Below are 19,066 nucleotides of genomic sequence, written 5' to 3'. Positions count from 1 at the left end.
CCGGTGGACACTCTCGATCAGGTCACACACGCCCCTGATTGACACCTGATGGAGACGGGTCAACAAGCTGGAACCACATAAGAACTGACCTGCACCTTCCCTCCAAAAACTCAAACCAAACTGGATCTTTTTCTGAGGTTCAAAGAAGTTTATTTAATAATCATCCAAATTTATAATTTTCATTCTCAGAGGTATTGTGTGTGTGTGTGTGTGTGTGTGTGTGTGTAACCACTGTTCTGAGATGAGAAGCATTCCTGTTTAACACTATCAGAGTCCTCAGGCAAATTCACCTGAGCACCAGTCATTCAATACATTTACCATTTGGCTAAAAGCATGCCCCCTTACGGACACTTCCCAGTGATCTGCTATGAGAGAGACTCAGCTGGAATATGCACAAAATCAGTGTTAACAACCCACCTGAGTTTCACTCTCAGCAAAACCTTCACCAGAGATGGCAACAAAACTGTTATTTTCACTTTGTCTGCCACCAGATAGCAGATAGATGAATGAGGCCAGGGGGAAAACAGGCCACAGGCAGGCAAAGAACAAGAAGGTGAGATGGCCCTAGCCAGTCTGGATAGTGGACAGGATGTCAGGTCCTGGGTTCAATTCCAGTTAAGGACAAGTACCTCGGTTGCAAGCTCCCCCCCAAGCCCGGGCCCTGGTCAGGGCGTGTGCAGGAGGCAACCCATCGATGTGTTTCTCTCACATCAATGTTTCTCTCTGTCTTCCACTGTCTCCAAAAATCAATGGAAAAATATCCTCCGGTGAAGATTAAAAAATAAAATTTTTTTTAAAAAAGGTGAGCTGGTCAGTTTCTGGATAATCAGGTCAGCTGTGCTTCTTTGCACTGCGTACGTAAGACTCAACAACCCTTCCCTCAACTATTCCCACAACAGAGTCATCTATTAGGTGGCCCAACCCCAGCTTCCCTTATACTATCACCTTCTCTGAAAATCAAATATGTCCCCCAAGAATATTCCTGGAGATAGGCGGTTTGGGGCGCCCACACTGACAAGAAGCATTCCTCATTGGAGAGTTTTGCCAGCCCACTGCCTCAAGGTCTAAGTTCTAATGTTTCAGGTGTTAAAACCTAAAGGCAAGAGAGTGAACTTCCAGTCACCAAAAATGAGGTGCGGCCATAAAATAAAAGCAACGCATGGAGGACCAGGGGACGCATGGGCACAGAGGTAGGTGCAAATGTCAGGTCTTCTCTTGTCTACTTCCGCAAGGAAAACGGCCTTCTTCACTTTTTTGAAGGTTTGGTTTGAGTTTGGTTTGTTTTACAAATGAAAAAGGATGGCACAGAAAGTGGAACTGACTTACCCAAAGCCACACAGCGAGTCAATGGCCAGGCTGAGGAAAGAACCCACTGCTCCTCAGTCGGAGTTGAAACATGCCCACCTGGTCTCCACCACTAGCCCCTCAAGTCTTCAATCGTCTCCCCCCACAAACCAGGTCCCAGGATGCGTGTCAGACCACATGCTCCCTGTCTCACCTTCCCCATCCTAATCCCTGGCACAAAGGCTGCGACTCGCAGCCCCAGTTGTTAGTCATGTGCGATGTCAGCTGAAGGAACACAACTGTTACCCGAAAAGGGATGCGCTGCTCTCACTTTATAACGGTTTTCACTTTTAAATACTCAGATTCCTCACTGGCTTGTTTGAGCAACAGAAAGGACACTGACATTAAGGTTTTGACTATATCGTTCCGATAAGTAGAAATAATACCCCGGGTATGAAATCCAAGCAAGAAAATTCCTAGGTTTATCAACATTTCCATCAGCTGTCCCTTGTAAGAAAGGGAGGAAAACCAACCTCTCGTGCACTTTCCCTTTCTCGTCTCCCAGAGTCACGGTGACGGTGCGAACTCTGTCCAAGTCGAAGCACGTGTCGTACTGGTGGAAGTCGGCCGTGACCCAGCCCACCCAGACGCTGGCCGGCTCCTGGCCAGGGAAGATCCTCACCGAGTAATAGTACTGTGAAGACAGCAAGGCAGGCAGTGGCAACGTAACACGAACCGATCTGAACTGCAACGCCCTTGAACTGTTGAAGGATATACTTGTGGAAAATCACTGGGCCTAATGAAGTGTTATTGACACCAAAGACTGACACTGCAAAATAAGAAGAGCCTTAGAGCAGAGTCTGGAGTTCGACTAGAAATAATGGGCACAGAGAAGTCTCTCCCTGAGCAGACGTGCTAAATGGTGCAAGGCTCTTATACTCCCGAGTGTGCGTGCATGACTGTGGAAGGACACACACAATATGCACACCATATGTATTGTACATATAGACGGTGTTTATGCAATACAATCATCAGCCATCAGGCAGGTAAGCTTCGAATTCTGCCGGCTTACAGTGTGCTAATCGATGCTGGAGTTCTACACCTGTGAATAGGCCCGTCTTTCCTAGCACTAATCTGTCTTATTTCCACACCTTAAAATAGCTCCAATCTAATATGTGAAAATCAATCTCAAACGTGGGGGTACTTGAGGGACACTACTACCTATTTTTTCCATTTGGCATTTAGTTGTTTTGAAAACTTTAAATGGCAAAGAGCAAAACTTGACCTCTAACAAAATATAAATGATCTTCTTTTAGACATATCACAAAGATGAAAGAAATTATGTGTCCTTGGAGAAATTAGGTCACAAATTCAAATTTTGCCAAGAAAAAAAAAATAGGCTGTTTTCCCTAAAATAGCTCTTTTACTGCATATCCATATATTTTTCAACTTTTAATCCCCTCCCCAAATAAGAAAAAAATGTTTAAGCCTGCTATGTATGATGACGCAAGTGGACTGAAACGTAAACTGGGGTGAGTGGCAGCTTGACGTAAATGACGAGAGCTGAAGCCTCGTACCGTGGACGTCTGCATCAGGTAGTCGTAGTCGTCCCGATCATCCGCAAGGACGTCCTCAGTGAGCCTTGCGGAGTGGCTCGTGCTGTAATCCGGCTTTGTTTTTCTAAGCAAAAACCTGAAAATATGACAGACCTGGGAGTAAGCAACAGTAAAAGTTCTGCTTCCTTCAAACATTAAGCAAATAATCAGCTTAGTTCAGTGATTATCAACCAGGGCGATTTCACTCCCCCGAGGATGTCTGGCAACATCTGGAGATATTTTTGGTTGTCATAACATGGGATGGGGGCCAGGTGTGTGCCATCTGCATCTGGTGGATGGAGACCATGTTTCATGAACAAGGCAGACTCCCACAACAAACAGTTATCTAACCCAGAGCACGCTGAGGCTCAGAAACTCAGATTTAGTGCAAGGCAAAATGCTAAAATGGGTTGCCTTCTTGTCCATAAAAATACTATTTAGAAAGAATACTCTTTAAGTTTCAACCAAGAAAGTAAATACAGACATTTTGAAAACTAACTCTTGGGGGGAAATACTTGCAAACCATATATCTGCTAAAGATTAATATCCAGTGTATGTAAAGAACTCCTACAACTCAACAACAGAAAAGCAAACGTGCCAATCCAAAAATGGACAAAGAATTTGAAAAGGCATTTCTCCAAAGATGATCTACAAATGACCAATAATAATATGAAAAGATATGCACTAATTATCAGGGAAATGCAAATCAAAACTATATGAGTTATCACCCCCGTTAGGATAGCTACTATGAAAAAACAAAACAAAACAAAAACAAACAGAAAATAACAGGGTTGACAAGGATGTGAATAAATCTGAACCCTTTTATAGTGGTGGTAAGATCATAAAATGGTGCAACAGCTCTGGAAGACAATATGAGATTTCTTAAAAACTTGAAAATAGAACTGCCAGTAATCCCATTTCTGGGTATATATCCAAAACAAATGAAAGTTAGGTCTTGAAAGGGTATTTTTATATCCATGTTGACAACAGCACTATTTACCATAGCCAAGAGGTAGAATCAAGCCAAACATCCATGGATGAATGGAGAGACAAACGGATAAACAAAATGTGGTTTATACACACAATGGAATATTACTCAGCCTTAAAAAGGGGAAGAAGGTCTGACATGCTACAACATGGATGAACCTTGAGGACATTACGCTTAAGGAGACAAACCAGTCACACAAAGAAAAATACTGTATGATTCCACCTGTAAGAGGTACCAAATTAGTCAAATTCATAGAAACCAAAGGTAGAGTGGTAGTTACCAGCGCCTGGGGGGAGGTGGAAAGGAGACTTGTTTAATGGGTATAGGGTTTCACTTCTGCAAGATGAAAACGTGCTGAAGATGTTTCACAACAATGTGATCACACCTAACACTACTGTTCACTCAACTGCACTGTACGCTTAAAATTTGTAAGTGAACTGAAAAGTGGTTAAGATGGTAAATTTTCTTGTTTTTGTTTGTGTTTTTTTTTTACCAAAATGAAAAGGCATAAAAAAGTAACTCGGGATAGAGTACATCTGTGGTAACAAATCAGATGACAAACAGGGTGCTTAACTGCCCCTATAGAATCCTTTGTGCATGAAGAAGGGCGAAGAGAAAGAAAAAACTGGCCTCCACGGCAGCCCTCCCCACAGAACGAGCTCACACTGAATCACTTTGCAGAGATCAGCGACCTTTGTTTCAGACGAGAGGGCTTTTCCTGCGCGTAATCTTTGTGGTTATTAAACTCTGGTTTTGTCGCTTCTTTGTCTTTGTCCACTCGATCGGGCACCAGATGGCCATGAGCTGTCTTCATCAGAACCTCAAAATCAGAATCCACGTCGTAATCCTCCAGATCACTCTTGGGCCCGAAGAGGCCGGCACCCGGGAGCCCCCCGGCCGCCGTCCTGGAGAAGACCTCTGCGCACTCGATGGGCATGCTCAGCCGGTAGAACATGATGTCTGTGCTGCTGTTCTGGGAACTGAAGGACTTCTGAGTGACCTTTAAACACGGAGAGCTGTCCGCGGTGCCGTCTATCCTGGTCACCTAGCACACAGAGAAGCAATAGGTCAGTTCCAGCCATCACCGTGGATTCGGGGGTTCTATCTAACCTGGTCACCTAGCACACAGAGAAGCAATAGCTCAGTTCCAGCCATCACTGTGGATTCGGGGGTTCTATCTATCCTGGCCACCTAGCACACAGAGAAGCAATAGGTCAGTTCCAGCCACACCGTGGATTCGGGGGTTCTATCTAACCTGGTCACCTAGCACACAGAGAAGCAATAGCTCAGTTCCAGCCATCACTGTGGATTCGGGGGTTCTATCTAACCTGGTCACCTAGCACACAGAGAAGCAATAGGTCAGTTCCAGCCATCACCGTGGATTCGGGGGTTCTATCTAACCTGGTCCCCTAGCACACAGAGAAGCAATAGCTCAATTCCAGCCATCACTGTGGATTCGGGGGTTCTAAAGACCACGATTTCCTGTCTTTAAAACCCCAAACGCAGCCACAAGTGGTGAGATTTTGTAAATTAGACGATTGAGTATAGAGAGACTGTGTTGCAGATATACCCATAGTTCTGCTTCTAACTCAGAAGAGGGTTTGGGAAATCCATGTTATAACGGCATCTCTTCAGACTGAGCCTGAGATTGCCTCTAAAAAAGAAAATTAACTATTACTCATCAGTCTAGTCAGCTACTCATAAAGTATTTAAAATCAAGGCTGAGCTTATGCTTAATTCTATTTCTGTGTAACACATCGGGGTCACCATTTTAAGTAAGTGACAGTAACTGTCCAAGTAAAACTCACATGTGTAAAGATACTCTAATCCTGTTTTTTGGCAATTGTCTGATATTTTAAGAAAAAGCAAACCTCAATATGTTCATGGTTTGATGGAACCTGGAGAAACTGAGGAAGTCGCTTGCTTAGCCACATGGTAATGTCCCTGTTTGTATTAACGGCGAATGGCTCATAGCCCTCCTGTAAGCCACAAATGGTGAAATACTTCAAGGTGCTCACGTCCTTTCCAAAGTTCATCCTTCCCACCTGAGCCACCCCAAGGCTGCACACAGGTATGAATCCTGGAAGAAAGAAGAATTAAAACCTTCAGTTCCATTAGTATAAGAGCCTATTAGTACGGAATGATCACAAGTGTTGCTCCAAAAAGAAAGAACCGATGCTAAGTATTAGACGTAAGGTCAGAAGGGCAGTATTCGACCTCAGCATCATAATTCACTAACTGCGACCTCTGGATCAGTCCCTCCTCACCTTGGACTCTGTACATGAGATGCATGCTAAGCAGCCAATCCTCCAGGATCCCTGGGCATGTGCCCTGACCAGGAATCGAACCATGACCTCCTGGTTCATAGGTCAACACTCAATCACTGAGCCACAATGGCCAGACAAGAAACTCAATTTTTAACTTAATGTAAATTAAAATGGCCCCATGTGGCCAGGGGCCCCCTTACTGGAAGTGTTTGCCTCACGAAGGGCTTTCATCTTTTACCTCCCTGCCCAGGTCACCTCGGAGCCACAGCAGAGCTGCCTGCTCCCTGCACTGTGCATCCCTTTATTTCCAACTTCTCACTGATCAGAAATCACACAAGTGTGGGCTCCCTGCTATATTGTCACCACATAAAGACAGAACAGTGTTTATTCATCTTTGTCCTCTCAGCATCCAGCAGAGGGCCTGAACGGGAGGCTCTCATTACATTTTTATGAAATGAATGAGCAGACAGAAGCTATAAGCAGCTCGGAGGGAAATACTAAATAAAAACTTAACATTTGTGGAAAATGAGCCTCTTGCCTGCCATTTATTTTCTTACGCATGTTCAAGAAGCCACTTCTGCCTTAGCTCAGTAGTGCGAAGAGGCCTCTGCTAGAGCAAAGTCAAGGGTGTCTGATCAAACAGGGTGCCCATGCGACTTCCAGCAGCAGCTCCTCTGCCCTCACCTTCAACCAAAGACGGGGTCACGGGCATCAGAACAGAGAGCCTCCTTGTGCCGCCCCCAACACACTTACCGTCACCAACATCAAAGTCCTTAAAAGCCAGTTCTGACCCTGAGTCATCAAGAAGGATTTCGCCGTTCAGTGTGAACATCATGGTGCGCTCCGTCATGTCCACCATGCACCCCATGACATCGCCTGCTTGCCAGGAGCGCCCGTAGTGCTCATTGCCCTGGTGCCACCGCTGGGCCTGGGGACAGAAGAGTCATTGTCACCAAGAAAGCCAGGAGAACGCAACCCCTCTGCCTGTAGGACTCACAGCAGCCCTCCTCTCCCCACCCCCACCAAAAGCTGGGATCTGGGAGTCCTAAGTCCCTAACGCCAACACTGTGTGCACTGACTCGAAAAAAGCCCAAATGCTATCTCATCATTTTGAGAATCTATCACTTTAAAAACCTACTCTGCATACTTTCTATTCAAAAGAAAACTCTGTCTTTCACATTTTATTTTCCTCCCTACAATGAACGCTTCCCGGGACATGGGTGGTTTCTCTCTACTCCCCCAAATACAAAGAATTATGAGCAGAGACTCAAGCTGGGAATTTATCATTGAATGACATTCTAGTTTTCATTCCTTGGAACAATGGCACCAATATATAACAAAACGGAAATCTTAAAGCATTTCAATATACAAAGTGGGGCAAAAGTAAGTTTACAGTTGTGAGTACACACAAGAGTTTATTTTTGTATTATTATCTATTATTATATTATTTTCCATACAAACAACTGTAAACCTTTGCCCCACCGTGTATAATAAAATTAAAAGTTTCAAACCAAACCTAAAAATGTTTACAAAATGTTTGCTGAAATAAAAAGCTGAAGACTGAATATAGATGCCAATATTGTTTGATATAAACAGGAGATAAGTGTGATATTTGAATCTATAGTATATTCTATTGATCTGCAGGTACAAAACTAGTGATATTAATTTGCCAGGTAAATCTTTTAACTTTACTCTAAATGTCACCTTCACGGTGATCTAATATGTAATGAGATACAGTCACAAATGCAAAACAATAATATGATTCTTCTCAAGGATAATACTTAGTTTTTAGAAAATTTATTTAACTAAATTAGGTCTCACAAGGTATTCAACTGTCCCATCTGAAGTAAAAAAGCAGAATTCAGGAAAAATAAAGATAAGACATTTCAGAACAAAGAGGGTCAACTCCCCTAGAGGACACAGTGCTAGTTTCTAGCCTAGAAGTGCCCTCCCTCCATGCATGCCTGAGAGCCCCCAGCCAAACTCCCACACGATTGCTTATTTATTCTAATTCCCTTTTCCCCATTAAATGTCCCTCATGTAAAAGGAATAGAAGTCCACTGAAGGAGAATCAGAGAAAACAAAAGAACAAAAGATCTATTTTATCAGCAAAAATGACTATTAGTCTATTGTGACTATGTTCATACACACAAATTTTTAATATTTTATACAGGTAAAATAATATTCAAACATTTATATGATGTATAAATAAAATAAACTTCCCCACAGCCAAAGAAATGAAAATGCCTAACGATGCTGAAAATGGAAACTTTTTGTGATTACAAACCGCATTGCCTTAGGTATTCTTATAGTTATTAAAGGTGTCTACCTATCATTAGTTATTGCTTGAGGATCGATTTTTTCCCATGGAATTGCTGTGTCAAAGTGTATGCATTTTAATGAGTATATGTATTTTTAACACTTTTGTTAGACACGGTGCTTCATCTTGTTGACAAGGCATTGCCTGTGTTTGTGAGTGGAGAACAATGTTTTGAAACTACAAGGGCAGGAGCTTCCCTGGGAACCATCTTCCCAGCGTGTGTTCTGGAAAGGGCTGTGTCGCTGTGCTCACTGTGCTCCCTGGGGCCTCTGGGAAAGCCAGGCCCGGCAGGGAGGATGCCTCCCACCCCGTGACTGCTGCCTGGCGCCCACTCACCTTGAAGCCATCAAAGGCGAAGGCGTGTTCGTCGCAGCCCAGCTCCTGATCAGGCTGGCAGCCTGGCCTGCTCCAGCCAACGCGCATGTCCCCAGCAGTGACAGCCTCGAACTCGAAGTACCACCTTCCCGCCTTCACGGCATAGGTTTTCTCAGCCCGGAAGATCCGGAACCGTTCCCCGGGGCTGCTGCACACTTCTGCTCGAGCAGCTGGGAAGGTAAGGAGAGTCTGTGATCACAGGGAACACTGAAAGCGGGACAGATACCACATAACTTTATAACTACACCCACAGTGATGTGCTAATGATAGTCTATTCCCATCTGGTGCACATGTACTAAGTGTGTTCATCAGGACGGGCAGCCCACGAGCCAGCGAGGCGCAGAGGGCACTGGCTTCTGCACGAGGCTGGGGCGAGCTGGTGACGCGGTGATGGTGGGGGCGCTGCCTTTGCGGGAGAGAATGTCTGTCTGTGCAAAGACCTACCAGCAGTTGGTGGTTTAGTAGTGGAAGATGAGATAAATGTGAGGCATGGATAGAAAGAGCACAAGAGACTGAAGCCACTGGCCATAAGAAATGAACAGACATTGGCCGGTGAGGGAGAAGAGGGAAGAAGCAGCCAGGCAATGAGGAGGAGACAGGAAGCTATAAAAAGCAGGGAAGGGTCACCATCTACACACTCCCTGGCAGCATGGGTGAGGGCAAAACTCCCTCTCCCCCACATCTTCACCTTAATGTGCTGCACACACACATTGTGTTTAAGAAAGTAAAAGGGTCAAGTCTGACATCAGAATCAGTACAGTATCAAGGGAAAAATATTGTTCTCCACCCCACACGTGCATTGAGAGTGGACACAGTAGATGGAGAGTGGACACACGTGGACTGAGAGAGGACACATGTGGACTGAGGGTAGGTGTACATGGATTGAGAGTGCATACACGTGGACTGATTGGGCACAGATGGACTGAGTGTGTGCATGTGGATTGACAGTGGATACGCACAGACTGAGAGTGGACACATGTGGATTGAGAGAGCCAGGAGTGAGAAATCTCAGCCATACACCCTGAAGCCAGATGACCATGAGAATGTACACCAAAAGGTTGAGGATTTTTAAAAAAAAGTCCATATACTCAACACATACTTATTGCCTATTCTAATGTGTTTTCCTTAAAGCAAAATATTGCTCTAATTAATATTGCCTACATGAATGAGTATAAATAATGAAGGCTTAGAAAACACTAGATCCCACTACAATTTATTCCCATAAACATCTAAACCCAGCTCTTCCAAGGACCGCTGGTGGGTAGGATGGGGGCAATGTCTGAACCAGGTAGCCTCCTTAGACTCCTCAGGAAGTAAACCACCGTGGTCTGGGCCACGCTCCCACGAGACGGTCTAATCCTTCGGGAAAAGGTGCTCTAACCAGCAGTCGCCAGCCAGCGGACCACTGGTGGTCTGTGAGGTCCGAAAGGTTGGCGACTGCTGCTCTAAACTGCACACTGCGCACGAGATCACGCACTACAGGACTCTGTCTGTGCTCCCTTTTTTCACTTATTTGGCTGTACACCCTGCCCGTGATGTTGCAAGCAGAGGGAGCAGAGGGAGCCTGCAGTACCGTGGTCTTGGTCGGGCGCCTCCAGGCTGTACCCGTACCCCAGCAGCGTGCGCACCGCCTCCCGGAGGCTGTCCTTGTTGGACTTCTTGGTTCTGTCATCGAGAAGGGTGTAGGGCACAAGGCGTGGGTTTCTTCTGTTCTTGACGTCCTACAGGAAGAAAAAGGTGCGGTCATCAAAGTAATGCCAACAGCTTGAGGAAATGAGACAGGAAATACAACATTGAAAGAGAACAAAACGCCAAGGCCCTGAGGGTAAACGCTGCCCCTCCCATCCCCTTGTTCTCCTCGGCCTCCAGAAGTTACCGGAACAGGACCAACACAGAGTTCATCACATGAAGGTCTGCATCAATATAAAGCGAGACCTCTCCGCGAGAAGACAAAGTAAAAATAACCACAGCGATAACGAAAGCCACCTGAAGGACCTCTTTCAGCGTCTACCTTCTGCCATGGTCACAGGCAATGGGCTAACGTAGAGAACATGTAATTTCCCTGCACAGTAGGCTGACAAGTCTTGGTGTTGAGAAGAGCCACATTAGCAGGTCAGGGATTCTGAGTCAAGAGACCACGTAAGGCTGCTGTCCCTTCTTAAGCGAAAACCCCGTATGTCACAAAAGGCCATTCTGGGACCTCACGTAGCTTTAAAAATAGGCAGTCAATCCCCAAGTACCTGCTGGATGCCGTAGGTCCAGCCCTGCCGGATCCGGTCCCGGGCCCACACGTTGTGAGCATTTTCTGCCAGTCTGTCCACCATTGCTTCCTGAGACGGGGTGAGTTTGATAAAGCTCAGGTCCATCGGTGCCGGCTTGTAGCCACTTGTCAGCTGGTAACTATAGAGCAAAGCAAAACACGCATATAATGGGCCTTCCCAGAAAAGTCAAGGTTTAAACATCCCTGTAATAGTCTTTGCGTGGCCCCACCCACTTCCAAAGGGTCCATAACCACAGTGGTGACCACGGGTAACACAGCTTCAGCAAGCCCGGGTCCCTCCACTCAAGCCCATGACTCATTAGGAGGAAGGATCACACCACCCTTATGGTTTTGTTTTTCACCAACAAGCCAAATGCAACAACTCACCTATCTCTCAAAATGGAGAACAAATTATCATTGTTTGTGTCCTAAGAGTCCAGGCTTAATACAAATCAAACTACTGGTTATCAGTGAGAACATTCAATGGGGTTCTCAACTAAAATTCTCATTTTCAACTTATAAATGTTTTGCTAACGTAATCTTTATTCAATAAAGCTGTGTATGTATCCTACAGACACTGGGAAAATTCTAATGCATCTACAGATTATTCCTGCGTACGTAATTTAGGAAGCCCTAGCTAAGAGGGAGACCAGGAAACCCACAGCCATCCAAAACAGGAAGGCCCGGGTTCCTCAGGGACTCTTACCAGAGACTATTTCTGCACCCTGAGCTGGAGAGAAAAGGTACTAAGTGAGTATAAAGTTTTAATCTTTTGGAAGAAATATAAAATTGAAAATGTAAAATTTTCAACACATGGTATGTGGGCGCTAGCACTGCCCGCCCCACACAGACACACAGCTGTCTCCTTGTCTAACCGCCAAGGCTGGTCCCCAGCACTTACAGCTGCTCCTCTCACATTCGACCACACGCCCTGCAACCACTGTGCCTCGGGTGGGCACCACCCGCTTTTCCAACCGCCTCGGTGCTTACAGCAGTGCAGGGCACACAGCAGCCTTTCAAGTCACAGTTTTTGAAAGAACTACCTTTATTTACTAAGTTAAGATAAACATACACACCTGTCCATCTCAAAGATTGTCCTTTTGCACAAGAGAAAATTCACCAGATAATTATGCTAAGGTAAAAGAATAAATGATCAGAACTTGGGAAAATGCTCTTTAAATAAAACTGTAAGTCGCCTTTCCTCTCCTAACTGCTCTGGGCTCTGGGTGGCATCGGCGCCACGTAAGCTCCCGACAGCAGGAGTCTGGCTGCCGCGGAACCTAGAACAGCGCTTGCTAGACCAGTGCCTGGCACCCCCAGGCTTCCACTAGAAACAGGTTGGATGAATCGATGTATGTTTAACACAATGGACTACTGAATATTGTTAGACGTTCCGCTTACTTCTTGGGGAGCTTCATCTTTTTCACCTTTTCCTCAGCATGCTCATCTGATATTCCCACGTGGCATCCTAATGCCAACAAGGTCCTGGAAAACAAAAGCAGAGCTAAGCGCAGTCCTCCCCTGAGCCCGAGGGCTCAGCTCCTCCGCGGATGGAAACGAGGGGTAACAGTCCTCCCGGACGCAGAGCACACGTGTTTCTAAAGACACTCATTTATTAATATGCTGTTCACTTCTGAGTAACGAGTAAGAGAATGGAAACTGAAATGGCGCCAAAGGCAGATACCGTACAGTCCCGCTAAGTCCCTGCCTCTAGCCCAGCGGTTCTCAACCTGTGGGTCGCGACCCCTTTGGCGGTCAAACGACCCTTTCACAGGGGTCGCCTAAGACCATCCTGCATATCAGATATTTACATTATGATTCATCACAGTAGCAACATTACAGTTATGAAGTAGCAACGAAAATAATTTTATGATTGGGTCACAACATGAGGAATTGTATTTAAAGGACCAGAAGGCTGGGAACCACTGATCTAGCCCCTTCCCCCCTAAAAGCACCAACAGTTCCCAATTCTTCTGTCCTGCTAGAGCGTGTACTGCACTAAGGGAGACATGCGTGTGCATGTGCATGTGTGTGCACGCTGTATACACAGCAGACAGTTCTCTGCAATCTGCTATCTTGACTTTACAATTTCACTTTGAAATCCTGTCCTTTCTTTAAAGCTGGTTTATTTTTCAACAGCTTTGAAGGGTTCCATTAGCTGGACATGTCATGATGGCTTTACCCACTGCTCTGCTCACAGCCTTTGGTTATTACAGACAGTGCTGCCAGGAACAGCCTCACGCATGCAACACATGCACTGTGTCCTTCATCGATAGGATCGACCCCTAGATGCGGAGTTACTGGATCACAGGACACATACACTTTCAAGTTTAACCAGGTTGGCCAATGTCAATAGAAATGGTAACGATTTCCATTCCCACCAGCATTGCCTTTTCCCCAAGGTTATCAACCTGCTTGAAATTTGTCAATCAATAGGTTTAGTTCCAGCCGGAATGAAAGGACTTAACACTCAGCCCTTCCAGGGAGGCTGCGTGGGAGGGGAAGCCAAGAACTCACTTCAGGGTCTCGAGCGACATCTGCAGGTTGTAGTTGCGCTCCTGCTCCGGCAGCTTGGAGAACTCCACCAGACACGGGTGCTGTCTCTTGTTGTCATCTCTGACCTGAAACAGGACAGGAGGTGCATGGGTCAGTCCCCCGGTCAGGCACCGGCAGCGGCCCCCCAATCAGCAGCGGGGCGTGAGGGGGAAGCAGACGGGAGGCCCAAATCCTTACTGGGTGTAGTGGCGACTCCGCTTTAACGTGGAATCATTTTTCCGTGTTTAGAGCCAGTGGTCAGAGACCCCAAGAACCTGGCTGTCTGACAGAAACTCTTCCGGAGGTCCCAGCCCTTCATCTCACCCACACACACTCCTTCCCACTGTCACAAATCACCCCACCACCTCAGCAAGGTCGATTAGCATGATACAGGGTTTTTTATATATTAACCCTTGACAGTGTAGCTAGAAATCAGACTACACTAAATCAAAGACTTTAGGGATGGATCAATGAGAAGGCTGGCCTGGATCACTGCGCCGGTAATTAAATATTAGTCTTCCTGGGGACCTACGTTACACAGGCCTTTGCTCCCGTGGGGGCCCCGATGACAGGCGTGTGCTGTCGGGGGACAGGCTGCTCCATGGGAACATCCAAGCTCTGCAGATGCCAAACAAGAGCACTTCCACCCACACTGGGCTCTCTCAGAACCTTTGAAAGCAACGCCCACTGTCCGCCTGTGTTAACCTTGATTGGAAACGTAACCTGCAGCTTAAAGATGGGTAACTTTTCCACGGTCAAGGCAACCGAGCCATGCTTCAGTCAGCCTGCCCATCACGGCGCTCCCTCCCCAAACTGGGGTGTAGGAAAAAAATCAGTCCATTCATTCACATCACCACACAGCAAGATGAGAGAAAACGTTGCATTGAGAAAGTTGCATTAACGGAATCTGTAGATAAATGGAAAACTCCATACCGGGCCATACTGCCAGCCAAGTTCAATTTTATTCATAACCCAGAGCTCATGGATGTTCTCTGCCAGCTTTTCTCTTATCCTCTCCAGGTGGGGGGGCAACACGATCTAAAATTGAAAAAAGAAAAGAAAGCACACATTAGAAAAAATACAATACGACACAGCGCTAATTGTTCTCCCTGCAACTGGACTAAACAGAATTGCCTCATAAACCATTAAAATAAAATAACTAGGTTCTAAGCCATCTATTATAACCTAGTGGTAAAAATATAACTAGTTATCTAAACATTCTTTAGGGAAATTTTGGGACCTTTTTTGGGAGGGTGGAAACTGAGGTTTCTAATTTATGAACCAAAGTTAGGAAGAAAGAAGATAGAGTTTGGTCGGGAAAACTGCCACAAAGAAAGACGCCATGCTGGATGGACCTGGGCTGCCCAGCAGAGCCTGCATTATTTAGGAGAATCACACAAAGTCCTCACCCTGTCGTGGCATCATCCACAGACTGGGTGATGGCCACTCTGCCCAGACGGTGCACTGGCTCCGTGAGCCAGTAAATATCTGACTGCAGTGATCTATTTCCTCTTACCTCTGTATCGTCAGTGATTTCCAAATAGAATCTTTATAAAGAGTAAGTTTAATAACTTTTCTATAAAAAATACAAAATGATTTTCAAGGTGAGGTGTTGTGTCACCCACAACTAGTCCTTCAACAAGCTGAGCAGCACCTGGTCATGCCCAGATGAGGCAGGGTCTGCAGGGGGCAGCTCTCACCGCCTCCTCTCCCTAGCGCAGTGGGGGTTACCCAGGTCCTCAAGGTCCCAGAGTAGCATCAGATCCCAGGAATTTGACTGTAGAGCCCATGACTTCAATCTCTACCCAAGATAAATGTCAGTTAAGTTGTTTCAAAATAGTAAGTGTATCTAGATGGGAGAAGAAACAAAAACTCCACGTCTACCCTACATAGGAAGTGCTCTCTAAAGTTAGTATGGGCTACCTAAGGCTGTGACCTTCACTATGTTATAAAAGCAACGTAATGGCTTAGGACCACCCATAAAAATAAAACCGAGTAATAGAGAAAATAGATACGTCAACATGGTAAAGTTCAGCATTATTTTATGAAACTTGCTTCAATCGCACATATAAATCATGTTACTGAAAACATGCATTCCTGTGGGTGGCAGTCAGGAGCTGAGAGCCCTGCACATCAGAATGACCGCAGCACGGATGGTGCCAGCAGGCTGGCGGGTACCTGGCTGGTGTCCACGGGGACCGGCGTGAAGGCGGCTTGGGTCAGGGCAACTGTGGGGCCCAGCAGGTCCCGGGTGTAAGTTCTCTCTTGCTTGTACTCGCGGCTGTGTTCCACTTTCAGCTTTTCTTTTGGCAGCACAGCTTCATAACAAGGAGCATAGCCCGGTGGGGGAAGGAATTTAAATTCTCCGTGTCTCCCCCCAAGCAGAAAGCGTACCCTGAAAAGGACATACATGATATTTCCATTTGCTAAAGAAAAAATGTAACCTTATTTCTTATCCTTAGTCAAAACCAAAAAAAAACTTACTAAAGAAAACTAATGAAACTAAATAGAAGAAATTAAGTGGTATTTTTTACACAATGTTGTCCATTTCCCCTTAGGAAATAAAAAAAAAATGGACTTGAAGTATTTCAGGACACTGGTTTGGGGGAGTTAGTGCATGACTATGTGGACAAAGCCCCAGCCTCCCCAGATCCCCTCTGTGGTGACTCGAGCCCCTTCCTGTAAGAACAGACAGGTGCCATGGGAGGGACGACCCTGAGTTGCAGAGGCTAGGGGAGCAGGTGACAGCAGTGCAGTGTCCTGTGGAAGTGTGAGCAGGAGGGAAACAGACCACAACACAGACATACTAACTTGATTCCTGCAGAGAAACTAACAACGGGAAAAAAGAGGCCATCGATGTTGAAGTTCTCAAACATCCCCTGAACAGGCTGTCCATTAATTCGGAATGAGATGCTTGGGGCACTCAGATCTAAACAGCAGCTGATGACGTCATCGGTCCTCAGCAGGTGCTGGTTTGGCGAGCTCACGGTGCTGGCGATACAGCCTGTGAGGACACGAGGGAAGGGAACGTGTGTTTATCTCAGAAAATCGCCTCCAGGGCTGAAGGCAGAGGTCTGAGCGGCAGTGACATATCAGTGCACAGCACAAGAACAGAATAGAAGCTGGGACACATATAATGTTATACCTTAAATCCTTTGTCAAAAAAGTGTTGCTTTTTTTTTCAGAAGCTATGCCATGTTATGAAATGGAACTTCTACATAATCAAGAGATAAACTTTTAAATGGTTCCAACCAAAGCACATCCTTTTCATAAATTAGAGGAAAGACTATTAGATAGATAGATAGATAGATAGATAGATATGTAGATATCATTGTTAATATATACTCAACCAGCAAAGCTGAGAGTTGGTAGCTGGTGAAATGAACTATATACTTATTTGTAAACAGCCCCAAATTTCTGAAACAAAGTGCCATGTGACAAACTAATTCCTTACAATACAGGTTGTAAATCACAGATCCCTGAGGTTGAATTATCTACCAGGAAGTGACCTTAATTTATTTTTTCCAACCATTTTCCAGGGATTGTGCTTGGTCCTTCTTATATGGGAAGCTAAAGCTTCCACATACCCATTAAAATAAGCAGGAAAAAAATACGTTTTTTGCAATCGATTCATGAATCAAAATGCTACTTTTTAAATACAGAAGTCTCCCTTTGTCTTAAATTCCACTTTCCATAGTTTCAGTTAAAAAGGGTAAACCAGTGCCTGAAAATAATAAATGGAAAATTCCAGACATAAACAATCATAAGTTTTAAATGCTGTGCTACTCTGAGCACCGTGATAAAATCCCAAGCCATCCGCTCTTTCCCAACCAGGACAAAAACTATCCCTGTGCCCAGCGTCTCTGTGCTATATGCACTCCCCGCCATCAGTCACCAGCCGTCTCCTGACAACTGTGGTGATATGGCACCACTTGTGTCCACGTCACCCTTATTGACTTGATCAGGGCCCTAAAGCACAAGAGTAGGGAGGCTGGCAATTCGGATCTGCCAAAGAGAAGCCACAAAGTGCTTCCTTTAAGTGAAAAGGTTGTTTGTATAGGAGAACTATAGTTTACATAGGGGTTCAGTACTATCCGTGGTTTCAGGCATCCACTGGGAGTCATGAACACATCCCCAGTGGATAAGGGGGATGACAGTACATTTTTCATAAGCAATATAGTCCTTCGAAAATGTACTATAATGCTAAGTTTTCTTTTTCCCCTAGTGATTTTGCCTTTACTTACCACTCTCATTCATCATTTCAATGTCAAAGTTCTGAATAATAAATGGATCAAATAGAAGCATCAATTGCTTTCAGAAATAGGCAGCAAGGGCAAAGGTTTCCTTCCAAAACGCTGTGAAAGCAAACGGACAGCACTCACCTGCCCAGAGGTGCAGGCCATCAAATCCATAGGAAAAGAGGTCGTCTCCAACGCCGTTCCCGCCCCACTCCTCGCCCCCTCCGGGGTAGGGAGAGTACCCTTCCGTGGACGCCCAGCCCACGCGCAGGTGGGTGGCTTCGGCCGTCACGAAGGGCTCTGTGTGGTCCACCATCAGTTCATAGTACCACTTCTTATACTGCGCAGAGCCTTCGCTGACGCCCAGGAAAATGTTGGGCCTCATGCTGTGTGAGAGAGAGAGCACACACCAGAAAATCTGAGCCAACCTTTCACTGTCTAAATTGACGTCTCACTATTCCGAACATTCATCCTGCTCTTCAAAGAGGCTAAACACACATTTCCTTAACTGCTGCAGCATCACCAAGACAGTCACGGAGACGCACAGAGACACCTGCCTCCCGGCTAAGGCTCAGGGAACGGCGCTTGCTGCCAGGTTCCCTGGCAACATCACTCAGGGGCTAACATTAGTCTCAACTGCTCATCAGCATGTTTTATTTCATTAACCATGTTTAAGATGAGCTGCGCAGTGTAGCTGACCTTTAGAATTAGCTGCGCTGTATTAACCCAGGATATGGAGACATCTTCCTAAGCTCTGTGTTAGCTGCAGTACGAGGCTGAGGCAGGCCACGCTGTTCACGAAGGAACAAGGTGACCAACCAGCCTGGTTGTTCTCTGTGCCTCCCTGGGAGCTGAGGAGTCGCTAGTTAGCTGTATTTAACTGCATTTCATGAGCGGTCTTGTGCCCTATGTTACCACCAGGGGTCAGAGAAGGTCTCAGGAAGCACCCTCATTAATAGTAAGTCTATTCTACAGAGAACCATGAAGGACGTCTTAAGTCAATCCTGTTTTAAAAACACAGTCTCAAGTCTAACACCAAATCCACACATTTTTGTTTAAAACAGTGAAGTAGTACTCCCTGGAGTGGCTAGATTCACAGCATCACAGTTCTGACTGTACCACAGGTAGTATCTTAACCATAAGGTGTACTTTTATTATTATCACTGTTACTATTTTGAATAAAGACAAGCTCAGTCTCTGGAGT

The 19,066-nt window shown here is 45.6% G+C and overlaps 1 protein-coding gene across 6 annotated transcripts in view; it reads right to left on the bottom strand.

Moving 5' to 3' along the window:
• RYR2 (ryanodine receptor 2) overlaps window positions 1–19,066 on the bottom strand; it is a 195,497-nt gene that overhangs the window by 108,345 nt on the left and 68,086 nt on the right. For all 6 annotated transcript variants that reach the window (XM_036354797.1, XM_036354792.1, XM_036354793.1 and 3 more), the window contains exons 20-33: window positions 18,007–18,248; window positions 16,436–16,628; window positions 15,803–16,019; window positions 14,558–14,662; window positions 13,607–13,710; window positions 12,491–12,574; window positions 11,070–11,229; window positions 10,403–10,550; window positions 8,791–8,999; window positions 6,888–7,062; window positions 5,739–5,947; window positions 4,560–4,912; window positions 2,862–2,976; window positions 1,818–1,978 (exon numbers count right to left, since the gene is read on the bottom strand). In XM_036354797.1, the coding sequence (XP_036210690.1) occupies window positions 1,818–1,978; window positions 2,862–2,976; window positions 4,560–4,912; window positions 5,739–5,947; window positions 6,888–7,062; window positions 8,791–8,999; window positions 10,403–10,550; window positions 11,070–11,229; window positions 12,491–12,574; window positions 13,607–13,710; window positions 14,558–14,662; window positions 15,803–16,019; window positions 16,436–16,628; window positions 18,007–18,248 (2,475 nt within the window). The remainder of the gene's footprint in view (window positions 1–1,817; window positions 1,979–2,861; window positions 2,977–4,559; window positions 4,913–5,738; window positions 5,948–6,887; window positions 7,063–8,790; window positions 9,000–10,402; window positions 10,551–11,069; window positions 11,230–12,490; window positions 12,575–13,606; window positions 13,711–14,557; window positions 14,663–15,802; window positions 16,020–16,435; window positions 16,629–18,006; window positions 18,249–19,066) is intronic.

Source organism: Myotis myotis, unplaced genomic scaffold (genome assembly GCF_014108235.1).
Source record: "Myotis myotis isolate mMyoMyo1 unplaced genomic scaffold, mMyoMyo1.p scaffold_m19_p_21, whole genome shotgun sequence".
NCBI lineage: Eukaryota > Metazoa > Chordata > Mammalia > Chiroptera > Vespertilionidae > Myotis > Myotis myotis.
Note: the sequence above shows the minus strand (reverse complement) of the source record. Positions and strands in the feature narration are given on the sequence as shown.